This window comes from Rana temporaria, chromosome 13 (genome assembly GCF_905171775.1).
Source record: "Rana temporaria chromosome 13, aRanTem1.1, whole genome shotgun sequence".
Classification (NCBI taxonomy): Eukaryota; Metazoa; Chordata; class Amphibia; order Anura; family Ranidae; genus Rana; species Rana temporaria.
The window spans coordinates 56984402-57004083 of NC_053501.1; the positions used below are offsets into that span (position 1 = coordinate 56984402).

At 42.5% G+C, this 19682-nt stretch overlaps 1 protein-coding gene across 4 annotated transcripts in view; it reads left to right on the top strand.

Moving 5' to 3' along the window:
* Positions 1-19682, top strand: part of FMN1 (formin 1) — a 354391-nt gene that overhangs the window by 294570 nt on the left and 40139 nt on the right. For all 4 annotated transcript variants that reach the window (XM_040333461.1, XM_040333460.1, XM_040333463.1 and 1 more), the window contains 2 exons: positions 2236-2295; positions 2457-2577. In XM_040333461.1, coding sequence (XP_040189395.1) covers positions 2236-2295; positions 2457-2577 — 181 coding nt within the window. The remainder of the gene's footprint in view (positions 1-2235; positions 2296-2456; positions 2578-19682) is intronic.

The following is a 19682-nucleotide window of genomic DNA, read 5'->3' on the forward strand; positions in this document are numbered from 1 at the left end:
TTTTGCACAGAGCATCCCCAAACCTCTTTTGGGGTCCTCCGCAGGCACTCTTGGCTCCTCTTCTTCTTCTTAGAGTGCCCCTATAGCAGAGCCGTTTGCTATGGGGGTACTCGTGCAGGCTCGATCCTGAGCCAGGCTGTGTGCGTCCTATAGAAGCGCACTGTGTGGCTCGACCCCGCTCCCTCTTCACATGATTTGACTTACAGAAACCAATGGCTCTCACGAGGGCTCGACAAAGTCCAGGTCGCAATTGCGACAAGAAATTGTGACCTGGCGCCCACCGATAATTGAGGGAGCGGCTTTGCGGCCTAAATAACTGGCCGTCGCGGGCCCGCCTTGATCGCGCGGCCAGGGAGGCGCAAGGAGGTACAGGATCCTGTGTTATTTGCATCCACCTTCAGATGACTGGACAGTAGCAAGTAGAATTGTGCCCATATAATATTACACCACCCTCCCCCCCTCCCCTTTTCAGCAATCTTCAGTTTGTCTTTCAGGGTATTTTTCCTTTTTTTTTTTTGTTAGGTAATGGAGGACCTGTCTACTGGGAGCAGTATTTTTTTTTTTTAAAGATTGTTTTTCTTTTTCTACCTGGAAAAACTCCTCACTGATCTTTGCACTGAAAATCCCTTCTAATTTCAGCTGAACCAACACTGCACAGACGAAGCAGGGCTGGCCTGTAACTTTGCCCCTGGCACTGGACCCTTCATTTGGCACTCACCCTTGGTACAGTAGTACAGCAAGGTGCTTTGCAGGTCCCAGTCCATTGCGATTATTACTGGTGTGACCTAGTTCCTGAAGACTCCCTCTATGGAGTGGGTATGCCCTGGTGAAGTAGGAAGTTTCCAACTGGTGACCCTCCCCTGAGAAGGACCCCAGAACCTTAGAGGGTCGAGTCTGGGCCCCCCAAACAACACCCCAACCCCCTTCCTGCAGGTTGAGCCCTTGGCTCCCACTTTCATAGTGCAGATGGGTGGGTGAACTGCACTTAAGTTTGTAGCTGTCACAATTTGGGAGGGCGCTTTCACCAAAGGCAGACTGGTTGACCAGAATTAGGCATAGCGGTTGAGTGGATGGTGGCGAAAGCCAGAGTGGATACAGAGGACTTAGTTGGCTGCTCACTTAGTGGAAGTGAAAGACTCAACAGGGATGAGGGTCAGATTCTGGTTAACCAGAACTTAGGATAGCGGTTGGGTGGATGGTGGCGATAGCCACAAAGCACAGGGGATTGCTTTGTGCTTGGAAAGAGTCCTAGGGACAGAGAGAGTCCATGGGAACTCCAGACTTCCCATCACACATTCTAGAATTATGGAATATTTGCCTGTACCTTTAGCTGAAGAACTGGGGAAGGTTCAACTGACAACGCCACAGCAGTGGCTTAAATCAACCATCAGGGCCGCATAAGAAGCCAGGTGGCTCTACAAGAAGCCAACTTAATTCTGGCTTTGAAAAAAAAAAAAACACATCACAGGCTAGTTGACAGTTCACATTCCTTATTTCACTCCAATACACCGCACACTGTGTACAAATATTTCCCCTCAATATACCACACATGCTCCCTCCACAGCCTATGTATGTGCTATTAAACCTAAATATCCATCACACAGAAAATAAATGTCCTTGTGAGATAAAAGTTCAATCCAAAATTGTATTTTTATATCCAAAGGTCAAAGGTAAAAAAAAAAAAATGCTTTTAGCACTACTTTAAACCTCGCTCTCTGGCTTTCAAATTGCAAAGCTATGGTAGCAATGAGACAGACGTGTCATCACAGGCAGAAATTAAGTAAGTACCTGCAAGTTACCTGCACTAATATTAGGCCAGCCATACACGACTTGAATTTTGGCCGGTTCAGCAGGAATTGGCCGACATTCGAACTTTTAATGGGCAGACTGAATGTACCAAGTTGATCGTTCAACTTGAGTACAACCAGCCTGCTGGATTCTCTTGTGCTTTTCGCTAGCGGTTGCTATTAGCACAAGCGATAATCGGTCTTCTCCCAGCGGGGACTGTCTGTGTTGATGGAGGAATCAAGCAAATTTGTTTCCTGCGGTTGCAGGGGGGAAAAAACTCTATGTATGGCCGGACTTGGCCTTGGTGCTTTTCAGCCCATGCCAGATTCACATTACGTAAGTAAAATGGCCACTTACTAAACAAAAGTAGTCTTATTGTGCTCTTTAAGAAACTTGCAGATTTCATAGTCACGTGTCTGATTTTTTTATTTTATTTTACCCTTTTAGGATAATGGCCTTAACCTAGTCGATTATGTTGTTCGATATTATCTTCGACATTTTGACAACGTGAGTTCACCCATTTTCCCCACCCTTCTTTTTTGTTTTCCATTTTCAGGTCACACTAATCATTTCTACCAATACTATTTAGTCACATATAGTATACTATTTATTAATTAATAGAAGGACTGACTTATTGTTTTTTGTTCTGAAACATATATGTCCTGTAGGATGCAGGTACAGACAAGAGTATATTTCCATTGCTGGAACCTCAGGATTTCTTCCAAGCAGCACAGGTGAAATTTGAGGACCTAGACAAAGATTTACGAAAGTTGAGAAAAGATCTTCAAGGTATATATTGCTATTTCAGTTGATAAACCTAAATCTTGTTAAAAAGGGTGTATTTTTCCTTTTTTTTTTTTTTTTAACACCAACATGTATGCTCATGTGCCTAGGTAGTTCCTCCTTTTGATCGGTTGCCCTTTGCCAAGGGTGTTCTTAATGAAGGATCCAAACATTAAGTATTGTGAGCAGTGCATTCCTTCTTGACTAGGCTATGTTCTCTACTGTATTAAGGAAGTTATTTGGGAAAAACAAATATTGGGCATTATTGTTTTTTTAATATTATTTTTGCAAACATTTAAAGAAGCAGTTAAACAAAAATAGTTAAACAAAAATGCTGAAGTCCACGAGGACAAGCAGAGTTTTACCACCAACTACCAGTTGAGCCTGTCCTTACTAAATACACACCGATAAGCCATTTATATTATGCCGACTTGACAGGTAAAGTGAATAACATTGATTATCTTGTTACAATGGTACGTGAAAATGGGATAATAAAGCGGAGTTCCGACCACAATTTCACTTTTAAATATAAATACCCCTGTAATACACAAGCTTAATGTATTCTAGTAAAGTTAGTCTGTAAACTAAGGTCTGTTTTGTTAGGTTGTTACAGCATTTAGACACTTTATAAAATAGAAATTGACTGGGGCCATCTTAAGTGTGGGCATCATGAAGCTAGACTGTATGACTTCCTGGATTTCAGCCTTGCAGATCTCACACATGCTCAGTGCTGCACAAGCAGTGTAATAGGTTTCAGATCAGGTTTCAGCACCTGTACTGTCCAAGTCGCATGATTCTTCGAGACTGGGGAGTGCACAGACTCCTGGAAAGTTACACCCACTACATTCCCAGGAGTCTGTGCGGTGTAGGTTAAGCACCTAGGTGCAGGAAGTGGGAAGATTAACTATTCTGCCTAGCAACAACACTTTGAAGGCATCTAAAAAAAAAAAAAAAATCTTAAAGGACTAATGACATTTTTTTAAAACTACTGATGTAATGTTATATTTATGGGTGGAACTCCACTTTAAGCAGCAAATGAACATGTTGTCCCTATTGTTTTGTGTTTGAAAGCTGAAAAAATGAGCAAGAATAAGAATTTGAGTGACTGACAAAGGTAGTATTGTAATGGTTTGATGACTGGGTCAGAGCAACTCCAAAACTGCAGCTCTTGTGGGAGGTTTCTGGTCTGCAATTGTCAGGACCTACCAAAAGTGATCCAAGGAAGGAAAACCGGCACCAGGGTCCTATTTAGCCAAAGCTCATTAAGGCATGTGGGGAGAGAAGGATGGCTTGTCCAGTCTCAACAAATAGTTATTGAAGCTTACATTGCTGAAAAAGTTGATGCTGGTTTCAATAGAATGGTGTCAGAACACACAGTGCATCACAGTTCTCGTTATTCAGCTGCATAGCAGCATACAGGTCAGGGTTTCCATGCTGCCCTGTGTCCACAGCCAAAAGCATCTACATTGGGCACCATAGTATCAGATCAGGACCACTGAACAATGGAAGGTGGTGTCCTTTTTGGTGTTAACACGACCTCCAAATTCTCCAAATCTCTATCCAGTTGTGCATATTTGGGATGCTGGAGAACTAAGCCTGATCCATGGATCTCCCATCTCACAACTTACAGGACTAAAGGATCTGCTACTGACTGCTTGGTGCCAGATACCACAGCAACCCTTCAGAGGTCCAATAGAGTCCATGCCTTAACAGGTCATGGCTGTTTTGGTGGCAAAAGGGGACCTTCTCACTATTAGGTGGGTAGTCATAATGTTATGGCTGATTGGTGTGTGTAAGAAAAAAAAATACACACACTCTAAACAAAATAGATTTCTAGACACGGTCTTTACTATTTAACTCTTGCCTTAATTTATGCTTGATATAGCTTTTGATTTTATTTTTGTATTAATGGTACATAATCCTACCATATTACAATGTAAATGTAATCAGCATCAACTGCTGTTGCTTGTTGAAGAAAACCTGTACGCCTTGTGTGTCTATTCAGTTTGCCCAGATACATGTTATACCGAGCTGAGCTGGCACTGTGTATTCATTTGTGCTGTCTTTGTACGCAATCTGTACATAGTCATGATTTGTAACAAAGGTAAAAGAATGTGTGCTTTCGTCTTACATATAATGCCATCTCCAAGCAGTTGTGTATACTGCTGGACATAGTTCCACAAGGTCTGGGATTCAGCAAAGTATAATTATATACTAGTTTTTGTACTCCTTGTAACCCTTTTTCCTTGGGGTCCTTTGAGGGACACCGTATTTATGTGACTATGCTGCCACCTACAGAAGAAATGAACACTGGCAACAAAAACCCATTGGCCAGCAAATGATAACCCCACCCAAAGGAAGTAGTACCAAGTGCATGGAAGTGAACAGAGGGAAATGGATTTCAAGAAAAGGATTTTACAATTGGTTATTTTCTTTCTCATCCATTGAGGGACACATGAAATTGTCTGAAAGCAGTGCAACTGGGTATGTTTGTAACTTGGCAACAAAGGCTAGCAGGGACGACCTGTTAAAGAGCCACCAAATGAACCCAATGTTTAAAGCATCATATAAGGCCTGAAAATCCTCCTCCCTTGTAGAACAAGAAAACAAAAACAGAAGACCATGTGGCAGTCTTGCAAATCTAAAACCATGCATAATGCCAAAAATAACAAAAAGCATTTACATATCTAGTAGAGTGTACCTTGACAGGAAAGGCTGGGAGCCGTTCTTTTAAGACCATACATTTGAAGGATAGTCTTCACAGAAATGGTGGATCGAGAAGCCAATGTACCCTAATGGGGTCTATCTGAAATACAAAATCCCTTTTCTGGAAGAAGCAGTGGCTGAGCGATATACTCTCACCTTGAACCACATCCAGACAGAACCACATAATAAAAAAACACCTTGGGCAAAAAGTTCTGGGCCTCTTGCTGAACCAGACAGTTTTGGAGGAGTGAAAGACCTATGGTCTCTGAAACACAAACAGAACAGGCAGAAGCCTGGCCATTGAAAGTGCTGAAAGCCAAAGAGCTGGTCTGGACCTATCTGCAGAAAGGAGAGGATTCATAACATGGTAAAACTGCTAGGCTGGACGCACCGATACTCACTACATGAAGTATGCCTTTCATCTCCAATGAAGTAGCCTTCCTAGCTGTAGCATAATGGAAAGCACAAATTCAGAGATCCCCCCCCAATGCTGTTAAAGCCAGTGAATGTGAAGTAGGATGGTAAAATGATCCTTTGGACAGGAGATATAAAAAGGCTGACAGAACCCACTTTGCGTCTGCCAGCTTACCAGGTCAGAATACCACATCTGCCTGGGTCAGTCAGGAGTGCCGCAACCTCTATCTCAATCCGTAGAGGCAGACATCGAAGGAGTCTTATTGGAGGAAGAACATAGATCGGGGGGGGGGGGTGTTCCCATGGAGTCTCCAGTGCAATCAATGGTTAGGGGATGCTGTACCTGAAGACAAACCTGTAACATGTGTTGTTGAACCTGGGAGGCAGAAGTTCCACATTAGGCTTCTTCCCACATATAAACTAAACAAAAAAGTCAGTGCTACTACCCATACATCACATAGAAAGCAAGGCTCCCAGGTGTTCGATCCACAGTCGCTGGCTGAGTAGAGTAATGAGAAAAAGATGATCAGCACTTAAAAATTTGTCGTATTTATTAACAAGCCACAGTGGATAAACGCAAATGGGAATGGTTGACGCGTTTCAGCCTATAAGGCCTTGGTCATAACCATTTCCCACATGCCACACAGGTCCTGGAACTGTGTGTAGGCAAACAAAGATTTGGGGGGCACTCCCTAAAAGATGCATTGAAGATGGTGCAGCCGTAAGACCATAAAACTGAACAAAATATTACAGAGCACACGTGAAAAAAAATACATTTAACTCCTGCAAAGCTATTGAACCACTTAACCCCCGGACCATATTGCTGCCCAAAGACCAGACCACTTTTTGCGATTCGGGACTGCGCCGCTTTAACTGACAATTGCGCGGTCGTGCGACGTGGCTCCCAAACAAAATTGGCGTCCTTTTTTTTTCCCCACAAATAGAGCTTTCTTTTAGTGGTATTTGATCACCTCTGCGGTTTTTATTTTTTGCGCTATAAACAAAAATAGAGCGACAATTTTGAAAAAAATTATATTTTTTACTTTTTGCTATAATAAATATCCCCCCAAAAATATAGAAAAAAAACATTTGTTTTCCTCAGTTTAGGCCGATACGTATTCTTCTACATATTTTTCGTAAAAAAAAAATCGCAATAAGCGTTTATTGATTGGTTTGTTATAGCGTTTACAAAATAGGGGGTATTTTTATGGCATTTTTATTAATATATTTTTTTTACTAGTAATGGCGGCGATCAGCGATTTTTTTTCGGTACTGCGACATTATGGCGGACACTTTTGACACATTTTTGGGACCATTGGCATTTTATAACGATCAGTGCTATAAAAATGCATTGGATTACTATAAAAATGCCACTGGCAGTGAAGAGGTTAACACTAGGGGGCGAGGAAGGGGTTAAGTATGTTCCCTGGGTGTGTTCTTACTGTGGGGGGGGGGTGGCCTCACTAGGGGAAACACTGATCTTCTGTTCATACATTGTATGAACAGAGGATCAGAATTTCCCCCGCTGACAGGACCGAGAGCTGTGTGTTTACACACACAGCTCCCGGTCCCCGCTCTGTAACAAGCAATCGCGGGTGCCCGGCGGGCACATGCACGGGAGTCGGGGGCGAGCTGGGGGGGGCGCACGCGCGCCTCCGGAGGCGCGCACGCGCCCCTAGTGGCCGTTTAAAGAGCCGCCGTACAGCTACGGGCTCTCGCCCAGGAGAGCCGACCTGCCGCCGTATAATGACGGCTAGTAGTTAAAACACCTGAACATTTTCAAAAAATATGGGGATTTGGTCACACCATATTGCTATATGGTGCTTAAGCCCACTTACTGCGACAAAGTACCCCATTATCAGTGGGTCCTACGCTAGCTATAGAATGGAAGATCCTGCTTCTCCCATGGTTTAGAGAAGCAGGATTTTTTATTCTATGGCTAGTGTAGGACCCACTGATAATGGGGTACTTTGTCACAGTAAGTGAGTGGGCTCAAGCACCATATAGCAATATGGTGTGACCAAATCCCCATATCTTTTGAAAATGTTGAGGGGTTTTAAATGGCCTCGCAGGAGTTGAATGTAATTTTTTGCATGTGTGCGCTGTAATATTTTGCTCCGTGTGTAGGGACCCCTTCCCAAGGGCCAAGTGCTGCTGGCTGACCAGTGTCTTCTACCAGTTGTCTATGCCTGAGCAGAAAAATGGCAAATGTGTAATTTTGCACAGGATCTGATCTGCCTGTCTTGCCGTGGTGAGGCTCCGAATTCCTCCCTGATGGTTTATATATGCCACTACTGTGGCATTGTCTGACTGAATCTGGATTTTCCAACAGGATGGTTCAAGGCTGCCGAAGACCGCCTTGGCAGTCTTTAGCCATTTTTCGCTTCTTGCCATCGGTTCTCTCCTGGAGAAATAATATCTTGAAGTGGCCCAGAAAACATTGTAGAACAAATGCTTCTAATACAAGACTTTCACAACTTGGCACCTTATTCGTGTGATGGCAAAACCAGGATACTTTTAGCAGACAGTCACAGTGGTAATTAAAAATGACAGCCATTCATGGTTCGACAAGGTACAATGACAAGCAGGAGCAATTGAGACAATCATTTAAACAGTAAATCTGACCACCATAATAAAGGGAAAACAAATTCCCAGATGTGGTCTTAATAGACACAGACTCGCTCTTTCTATAGAAAAAGCATAGAGATCACATCTATTAATGAATCCACACAGGGATCCAGACCCAAGCCAGAGCAGTCCAGTGTCTTGTCAGATTCAGCAGAGTAGGGCAGCGAAGGCCCAACACTGTGCTAAAAGGGGAAAAGAAGGCACCTGTCAACCTCAAAGTGGAATGTATCGACTCGACGTAGAAAACATACTGCTGAACTCCTTGATGGAGAAAGCTGCTCTCTACTTGAAGTCAGCCAGTGTGCATGTTACCTTAGGAAAAGGAGAAAATCGTGTACACTCTGACACCACCCCCTCCCGTCCACCGCTACCCTGCTGAACATCTTCAGAAGGGATCGTTGACCAAAAATTGCATTAAGGAAAGGAAAGAGCCTGGCTGCTGTGCTCTGATTGGGAGAATAAAGGAGTTGGTGAATGTGCCAACTGAAAATTCACAGTGCCTCACAGTGCCAAGTTCCAGGCTACATGTATTCGGCAGGGATTACATAATGCAGTTTGCATATAAAAGTGCCCAGCTACTGAGACACATGAATAGGAGAAAAGAGACTCTAGAAATGAGGGTATGCCAGCTTACCTGTAGAAGCAAATGTAAACTGTTTAACTCGACAGGGGATCAAACCACATTACTCAGCTTGTAAACCTGAAAAAAAGTACAGAATGGAAAAGGGGAGAACATTTTATTTCCTTCACACACTGCCAGGGTCGCCAATAGGGGGGTGCCCCTGTAGGGAGCCTGGACAAAAATAAGAGCCCAGACAGCAGGGTGAATTGGTCCGGCAGGACAGGGGGTGGGGGACAATTACAGAATGATAAATATGGCTTTCTGCAGCATCTGAAAGCCGGTTTCTCTCCCTCTCCCGGTTTTTAGCTGCTTCAGAGAGAAGTTCTGTAACTGCCCCCTTCCGCACCGATCCCATTCTGCTGACAGATTATTTTCCCCTGTGTGCTCTGGCCCCACTCACATAGCTCTGCCGGCTTTTCTGTCCCATCGGCTGCTACGTGTACACACAGGGATGTGTCAGAATGGAGAGCGGTGGAAGGGGTCAATAAATGTCATCTACCAGCCCCTTCCTTTTCCTAATGGACAGAGTAAGTAATCTGTACCGATCACTCCTGTGTCAAATGATAACTAAGCATAGTAAAGTGTGTTTACTATGCTTCCGTTGATGCTGCAGAGGGAGGAATTGAAGAATATGTGTCCTTCCTTTCTCTGTCTCAAAGGTAAGATGTCAGGGGTCTGTTTAGACAGCATTGTAAAAAAAATTACAAAAAAAATTGTAAAAATTTAAGCATTGTGAAGGTTATTAAATTGTACATTTTTATTTTACTAAATAATTTAAGAAAATAAGGGCTCATTCACGTGGGTTCTCTGACCCATACATTGTTGATGATCAGTTTGTGCAGCTGAAGCTGCCTGTTACTCTGAGGATGCAAAGCCTGTATGAACACAGGTCCTAATCTGATAGGCGTGCAAGTAAGTGGCCCTGAATACATGCGGCCCGTGTTTGGGGCCGTACACCTGTACCCACACACCTGTCAAATTAGGACCTGAGGCGGCTGTTCGTACAGCTGCTGTGTTCCCATAGCGTAACATAGGCTGCCTGCAAACGGCTCCAGCTACATAAAAAATAAAAACAGATTCACATTGCACAAGCCACATCACCCATGCCCCAATACCTCATTTGCACACAACTTTATTAAATCAATTTTGTAAGTTATGTTTGTGTCTGCTAATAATGATTTTAGTGTATTTTTAGTGAAAATATTGTTTTGATCTTTTTGGGGAATGGGGCCCTGTCAGCTAGGCTGTACGGCGGCCCGTGATTGCGAACAGCTCTGCACACTGCCCAGTATGTATAATGGCTTCTGTAAAAAAAAAAAGGCTTCTAGTAAATGGGGAAAAAATCCTTGCAGAGAAAATACCAGTAAAAAAAATCCCACTTGAATCTATCTACCAGCATGAATCTTTTCTTGAAGTCCGTTGTACAAAATCTTCGAAATGAACAGAGAACAACAAAGCTGAAGAACACAAGGCCATTCTGCTGAAGACACTTGTGCTGGCCAACCTTTTTGTGTTGCCGGGTCCATTTCTCCTGTAGACAGCAATATAATATGGCAATCTAACAATTCCTATGTCCCACAATGCACAAGAAAAATGTTTTCCCATTCCCTGTTTTATAAACGTATTCCTATTATAATTAAAAATATTAGAAGGCAAATGTCCCTCACGGCTGAAATTAAAAAGTATCTTTTGGCAAAAAAAGAACCATTCAGGTCTGTAATGCTGCTCAATATTTAGAATCTTCATTTAAATATTTTACAAATAATCATTGCTGGGAAACGAACGAGTAGAAAGATAAGAATTCAGTCTGGGCTATGAAGCCTTGGAAAATCCGTCCTACGACTTGGACTGATAATAGATACTTTTATTTCTGGGCAATATGATAGATAACAATATAAACAACACAGATACTTTGTTAATATATGATGTGCATAGTAATAATAAAACTGAACTTGGGGTGGGAGGTTTTATACCAGTATACACCAAATCTGTGGGAAATAGACTTCAAACATGCAAGAATTCCTCTCTGTCATCTGTAAGGCCATGTGTTTAACTCCATCGAACTTGCTTATTTAATAAGACAAATACTTTTCCCCACGATTGTAGAGTAACAACTTAACAGCTCCTAGGAAAAGATTTTTCAGTCAGTAAAAGGCGCTTTGTGCAAGCGAAGGACATGGCCAAGATTAGAAAGATAGTTTTAATGCTGGGACATAAAATAAACTGTTGCATTGCTCTGCTTATGCTTTGACAAGCATGTTTGTGGCTAGGGGATCAAAGGCTGCTGTGCTAACTACATCATACTTGGTTTAGTCTCTGTGATATAAGTGTAAACCTTGATTTGCACTTCTTTTTTTTTTTTTTTACTATTTACTATAGCCAACACGTTTTTGGAAATTAAGTTGTATTCACAATTTGGTGTCCTTTAAAAAAAAAGAAATTCATACAGTTTAATGTGTCAACGTTTAGTGCTTGCCCACACTGTAATAGGAGAGGCTGCTGACCGAAAAGGTAGATATACAAAAACCTTGTACAAATAGAAATATAATCAACTGCAGCGCCAATCCACATGTATAATATATATATTTTGTAAAAAAATAAGATATATCTAGAGATATATACAGTATCTCACAAAAGTGAGTGCACCCCTCACATTTTTTGTAAATATTTTATTTTTTCATGTGACAACACTGAAGAAATGACACTTTGCTACAATGTAAAGTAGTAAGTGTACAGCTTGTATAACAGTGTGAGTTTACTTTCCCCCTCAAAATAACTCAACACACAGCCATTAATGTCTAAACCGCTGGCAACAAAAGTGAGTACACCCCTAAGTGACTATGTCCAAATTGGGCCCAATGTATCTATATCGGGGATCTCCAAACTACGGCCCTCCAGCTGTTGCGGAACAACACGTCCATAAGGTATTGTAAACTTCTTACATTCACAGACATGACTAGGCATGATGGGAATTGTAGGTCCTGAATAACTGGAGGGCCATAGTTTGGAGACCCCTGCTCTATATATTGTGTGGTCACCATTTTTTCCCAGCACTGCCTTAAACTTCTTGGTCATAAAGTTTACCAGAGCTTCACAGGTTGCCACTGGAGTCCTGTTCCACTCCTCCCTGAGGACATCACAGAGCTGGTGGATGTTAGAGACCTTGCGCTTCTACACCTTCCATTTGAGGATGCCCCACAGATACTCAATACAGTTTAGGTCTGGAGGTATGCGTGAGGTCGTTATGTTGGAATTCTTCCCTGCTGCTTAGTCTCCGAAGGGAGAGGATCATGCTCTGCTTCAGTATTACATGTTGGCATTCATGGATCCCAAAATAAACTGTAGCTCCCCTGTCCCGGCAGCACTCATGCAGCCCCAAACCATGACACTTCCAACCTCCATGCTTAACTGTAGGCAATATGCACTTGTCTTTGTTCTCACCCGGTTGCTGCCACACACGCTTGAAACCTGTGCGTATGTATGTGTGTGTGTGTGTGTGTGTATGTGTGTGTGTATATATATATATATATATATACATACATATATATACATATACACACAATGTTCATGATAATTCACTGTTCATAGTGGATAGAATCCATATCGGACCCCTAACAGAGCATGCAGCCTGGCAGACTAGTTGAGAGGGGGACAAGTGAGCGCCCCCCCTCCCTCCGATCCATACCAGGCCACATGCCCTCAACATAAGGGGGGGGTGCTTTGCATGTTGATGGGATAAGGGTCTCTTCCCCACAACCCTGGGCTGTGGTTGTGGGGGTTCACGGGCAGGGGGCTTATCGCAATCTGGGCCCCAGATTACACCCCCTATGTCAGAATGGGTACATAGCCCCTACCCATTCACCATAAGTGTCAAAGTAATAAAAACAGTTTTTGACAATTAAATAAAAAGTGTCCCACAATGTAGATCCATTGTCCGCTGCACCGCTGACCCAAAAATAAAAATACAATCGCTCCGCCTGCTATGAAGGCAAACAGCCGAATGTCTGGTTTGCCAATGACAGTTCTGATATAGGTAAGGGCAGGCCACCTAGTGACATCACCTGGTGGCATCCCCCCCCCCCTTGTGACATCAACCGGTGCATGCTAGGACAATGACATCACAAGGGGGCGGGGGCCACCTGGTAAAATCACCAGGTGGCCTAGCTCCTTCGCAATATGAGCTGTCAAACGACAAGACAGATGTGCGGAGGGCGTCCTATGGGTTTACATCAGGGGACACAATTTTTTTTTTTTTATTAAAGGCATTGTCAAAAACTGTCTTATTACTTTTTGGCACTTTTTGTGAATGGGGGGGGGGGGTGGGAGTTGGGGGCCTCCTTTTTAAAGGGTGCTTCCAGATTCGGTTGGGTTTGGGGGGTGGGGGCCCAAACCATCTTTCTTTTTTCTTAAGTAGCCGGGATCCAGCAATAGCAACCGAAAGTCAATTTAAATGTGATTTGACTTTTGTTTTACTTTAGAAATTTAAAAATTTTGCAGATGCACCACTTTACAGGAAGACTAAGGGAACCTCCAGGCGCTATATTTGAAAGAAATTAGCTGGTATGCTGTTTGCTGTGAGATGTATGCTGTGATTTTATCTTTACAATAAAAGCAACATTTTTGGAGTGCGGCTGTCCAGACATTTCCCCTTCGTTTTGCATCACCATATGCATTGCCAGCACCTGTGGCTTCAGATCTGTTGAAGAGGTTCATCGCTTGAATCTTCTGCCTTGAGCGGTAACTTCCCTTCTATGGATGGATACTGCAGATGGGGCTATGATCGCCCTCTGTCAGCTCTGTCACATGGGTGGTCAGCCTCTCCTGCAATAGCCATGGAAACCGGTCGAGAGTCAGATGACCAGCCTGAAGACAGCGCTAAAGTGGTATTTACAGCGCTCATTTTTCTAAAAGAATAATGCAGTGTGCTCTGCCATGATGTGAAAGATTTGCTGGCAGTGAGCAAAAAACATTTTAAATGTTACAAGAAGCAGGGGGGGGGGGGGGAGACACAGACACAAGCTGACATGCGAGAAGAAGGGGGTGAGGGAGGAGAGCAGAGGGGACAGCAGCGTATGACAGAGAGCCGCAATTGGACCACAGTGATCAGAGTGGAGCTGTCCTGATTTTCGTTGTCTGTTTAGAGAGGGGGGATACAGAAAGGGCCAGATTCGGGGGTGGGGGTTTAGTTTAGAGAGGAGCAGATTACACAGCACAAGGACTGTGCTGTTTAATTTGCTTTAAGGTACTAGAAAATGTTTAAGCAAAAAAAAAAAACCTTTTAACCTGTTAGGCCCCGTACACACGATAGAATCCATCCGCTGAAAAATCCCAGCAAATGGGTTTCAGCTGATAGACCCTTTGGTGTGTACACTCCAGCGGATCTGTTTCCGCGGATATTTATCCCCTGGGATGGATTCCAGCAGATCGAATATTTGCTGACATGCCAAACAAATCCATCTGCTGGAATCCATCCCAACGGATGGATCCGCTGGTCTGTATAGACTCACCGGATCCATCCGTCCGAAGGGATCCCCCGCATGCGTCGTAATGATTAGACGCATGCGTGGAATTCCTTATATGACAGCGTCGCGCACGTCGCCGCGTCATAATCGCGGCGACGGCGCGACACGTCATCGCCAGAGGATTTCGGCGCGGATTTCAATGCGATGGTGTGTACACTCCATCGCATGAAAATCCGCCAAAATCCTCAAGAGGATTTATCCGTGGAAACGGTCCGCTGGACCGTATTCGCGGATAAATTCTCTCGTGTGTATGGGGCCTTAGGAGTGACTCCTGTAGCTGAGGGAAGAGACAGAGAAATGGCTCTTGTTGCTTTGGATTGTGGCAAGTACACACTATAGAAGGATATGCATTGCTCATTTTTCATATCGGAGGTTTACTACCACTTTAAGCCGGTCCATGAGATTGCATTTGACATATGCAAGAGATGGGGTTGGGATAGTTAGTCTGCACCAGCTCTGTGGTGTCAGCCGACCGTGAGCTGTAGCCTGCTTTGGGCTGCACTCCTGTGATCCATAGGAGAGGTATAGCCAAAAAGGCGTTTTGTTCTTTTGCATTTACATTCAAGACGAAATTACATAAACACTTCTGACCTAATTGTTCAGACCTAATTGTTCAAACCACCCTTTGTGTGCTTTGTTTTTTTTGTTTTTTTTTATTCAGTTGTGTGCTGCAGTTGTTGCTAGCACAGATCGTCAAGTAGAAGTGTCAGACTGTTTATACAGATCAGCAGTCTTTCTTTATGTAGTGGCATTTTTTCTTAATTGGATTTGTTCTGTATGTAGCATAAACCTCTGAGGAGTGGAAACTTTAGGACTCAACTGCTATCTCAGAATTGGAAGGTTTGTTTGTATAACCTGGACCTCTGTGTTATCTTCTATTTCCTGACAGCTTTTCTGTAAGCTTTGCCAACATGATCCCCTCTCTCCAAAAGGGCTAATGCTTACGGTTGCCATTTTAATGAGCTTTTGTCACTGTGTGCTGCAATGTATAGTTTGAACACGGTTGCAATTATTGCCCATTTCAGTTTGTGTACCTTTTTTGTTGGTAGTAGAAAATAAAAATGCAAAACGAAGGTGAAAATGTAAAACATGGTAAGATCTTATAGTATTTGCGCAATGTAAAACCTTTTTACCTCCAATTTTTTTTTTTTTTTTTTTAAATGGGAATAGAGTTTTGTAAGTAATGAACTGCAAACAGAACATGTGAGCAGGGAAAAAAAATCATTTTTCATCCTCTTGCTTAACATAACCATATACTAAGAAATGTTAAGAGAACTTGCAGAGTGCCCCAAAAGTTGCAAAATAAAATAACCTTAATGGATTCTGTGTGTGGTACACAATAAGCAGGTAAATACATGAAGCGTACATGCAATTCATTAAGGTATATAGCAAGGTGTGCAGGCCGGGAGTCACTTGATAATTCATCTTTCATTGCCAGAGCTTTCCTTAATTTCCCTATTTGTTTTTTTTTATTTTTATGGCATAATAAAATTAAAGCGAAATTCCACCCAAAAACAGAACTTCCGCATATCTGGTTTCCCCCCCCCCCTCCGGTGTCGCATTTGCCACCTTTCAGGGGGGAGGTGGTAGCAGATACCTGTCTAATACAGGTATTTGCTTCCACTTGTGGCAATAGATCGCCACAGAATCTGACGATGCCAGCGCCTCCACCTGGGGAGCCAAGGGTTGGCTTTGGGTGAGAACATTGCGGGCTCCCTGGACAGGTAAGTGTTCTGATTTAATAAGTTATGAGCTGCAGTATTTGTAACGGCTGACCTTTTAATTTTTAGTTATTTTCGGTTGAACTCCGCTTTGACTAGACTGCCATGGCTTGTATTAATAGAGCTTTCACTATCATAATATGATTTTTATTTTTTATTCTCAGTGGTGGAATTGGCGTCCTTGTCACTAGCCTATATTTCCAAGTGTCTTGAATAACACCTCCACTATTGAGTACTGTGATTTCATACATTTTTAAACCGATCATTGTGTATGTTTATGTATATATTTTTTTGTAAAATATTTATTATAAAACAGTGACGTCATATAACAGTTAAATTACAGGAATCGCATGTACAGCAGTGGTGGGAAACTTTCTAAATATGGAGACTTCAAGAGTAGCCCCCTGTTATCACCAAATGGCCACACATAAAGTTTTGTGAATAATCACCAGAGAGTCTTGACACTAGAGCTGCACGATTCTGGCTAAAATGAGAATCACTATTTTTTTTTGCTTGGAATAAAGATTACGATTCTCGCGGTGTAACATCTTTCACATTATACAAAAAATTGTGCTAACTTTACTGTTACGTTTTATTATAATTATTTAAAGTGTATTTTTTTCTAAAAATTTGTTTTTTGACTGCTATTGGCTTGAGAACTCTGCACTGAATTGAGGAAATGCTTTTTAAAGATCAGGAGGGGGTAGAAATGTGATTCTTTAACGATTAATCCTGCATCTCTATTAGACACACAACAGGATTTAGTCAGACTATGGGCATGATACTAGAGATGGTCAGAGACTTGTATACACAATATATAGAAGGTCAGAGATTGAGGACATGATGCAAGAGATGGTCAGAGACTGCAGATTTGCTAAAGTAGTTGTAGTTCTGTTATTTATCCCAAGGATATGGGGCAGAGAAAAATGTGTGTTTAAGGGCATTTGAGAAAAGGAAAGGACAATTCCTCTAGAAAAACAGAGCAAAAAGGGGTGGGGGAAAGGCGATGTGAGGGTGCAATGGTGAAAAGGTTAAAATTTAGAGGGTTGTGAGGCATTGTCCTTTGACCAGCATTCAAGGAGTACATACATACCCATGGTTTGTGTCCTATATTTCCTGAAATTAACATTCTATCCTTGTTGGTCTGTATTTTTCGACTTGGTGATTCAAAACTGCAAACACGTCCTCCATGTTAAGTTCTGTGACTTTTTGGGGCCATAGTTTTTACAGTCAGGTCTCAAACTTCTCACCTTGTGCACTTCCAGAATATATAAAGCATTCTGTTTTGCATCTGCAGCAAAGTTAGAAAGTCCACTGATATATTTTATGTAGAATGGATGAGACTCTATACCGTCCCATTAAAGATTTTATATTCTGATTTTATGTGCAACATATTAGATATTGATTCACTATCAAGGCAAATAGGCCTGTAAGAGTTTTCACTTGGCAATTGTGTTGCATATTCATTTTGCAAAGAATACCCAGAATCTTGCAAGGAAATTAAAATATAATTTTTTTATTGAATATTTAGGAAATGAGTCACGCAACAAAGTTAGCTATTAATAAAGCAGCCACATACTTGACTCCTCCCACACAAAAAAAACATTACCTTTATGGGAGTCACATGAATGGGCTTGCTCACAAAAAGGAAGTAGTTATTTTTTGTGTACATGAGCTTCACCTCGTTTACTAAGCTAAGGGAATTTGACTTTCAAAGTAAACAACTTATTTTAGTAAATCAACCCCTATTTTTTCTGGAAATAAATTGGTTCTCCAATCCCTTTCCTGCTTCAAGAAAAAACAAGGCTTGTATTGTCCCAGGGAGTACATCAATAAAGAGTGTGGTTGGGACAGAGTGTTACAAGGTGAGGGTCATATCTTTTGATAAGAGAGGCCAGGTTTGTCTGTAGTCTTTGCCATCTGGTTAATGATATGTGGCCATTGTTCACAGCTCAGAATGGGATTGAAAAACGTTGGCAATTTAACCACTTGCTGACTGGCTCACGTCGATATACATCGGCAGAATGGCATGGCTGGGCGAAACCCTGTATGGGTATGTTCCGTTTAAGAGCCGCCGGGGTGCGCATGTGGCCGGTGGGCATGATCGTCCGCTGGCCACCCGCGATCACAATAATGAGAGCCAGCACAGGGATCCCTGTTCGGTCAGGGGAGGGTAATCATGTTGATCCTACTATATAGGAACAGCGATATGTCTCCTCCCCAACTCAGTCATATCCCAATACAGTTGAAAACACAATACCTTGATCGCCCCCTAGTGTTGACCCCTTCCCTACCAGTGACATTTACCCAGCATATTTATAGCACTGATCGCTGTATAATGGTAAGTGGTCCCAAAAGTGTGTCAAGTGTCCTATCTGTCCACCGCAATATCGCAGTACCGCTAAAAATTACAGATCTCCGCCATCGCTAGAAAAAAATGCCATAAATGTTTGCCATAGTTTGTAGACGCTATAACTTTTGCGCAAACCAATCAATATACGCTTATTGCAATTTTTTTATTTTTGACAAAAAAAAGTGTAAGGGAATGTATATTGGCCTAAACTGATGGTGTGTGTGCTTTTTTTTTTTTTTTCTTTTTTTTTGGGGGGATATTTATTATAGCAAAAAGTAAAAAAAAAATATATTTTTTTTGTTTATAGCGCAAAAAATAAAAACCAGAGGTGATCAAATACCACCAAAAGAAAGCTATATTTGTGGGAAAAAAAGACAACAATTTTATTTGGGTACAGCATTGCATGACCATGCAATTTGTCAGTTTAAAGTGACGCAGTGCCAAATTGTAAAGTGCTCTGGTCAGGAAGGGGGACCTGGAGGGAGAGCTGCACACACGCACAGGAGAGAAGCTAGATGACAGTTGCGTATCCTGACCATGATCTCGTGGCTCAGCAGCCATGATAAACTTAGTCCACTCACAGAAGGGAAGTCGGGACCAGGCAGAATCAATCCGGTACTCTAGGACAGTGGTTCCAACGAGCCATGTTTTGGGAACTAACCTTAGATAAAAACGGCTCTTATCAAAACCATGTCATTAATATTGATTTAAAGCAGCTATGCAAAAGGAAAACCTGAAAACATGGCCCATTGGGGGTACTCGAGGACTGAGGTTGAGAACCACTGCTGTAGGAGATGCAAAGGGGCAATTGACTAGGCAGAAGCACTGTGCTATAGCATGTGCCTTAAAGGGACAGGTGCATGATTTATTTATTATGGAGGGTGGGGGAGTTGTGCAACAACCACTTTAATGTGTTTGCACAAGTCAAAATGTGGGTATGCATGTATCAAAATAATTTTGTTACACATGTGCTCCTCTCTGGTCCTGCTGGAAACCCAGCATTGACAAGCACTGATCACTGTATTTTGACAGGGGGGGGGGGGGAGTCCCCCCTGTCAAAGTAGCACAGGGGGGGGGGGAGTCCTCCCTGTCAAAGTAGCACAGCGGGGGGAGATCCCTGCATTCACATCACTTGCGTGGATGTG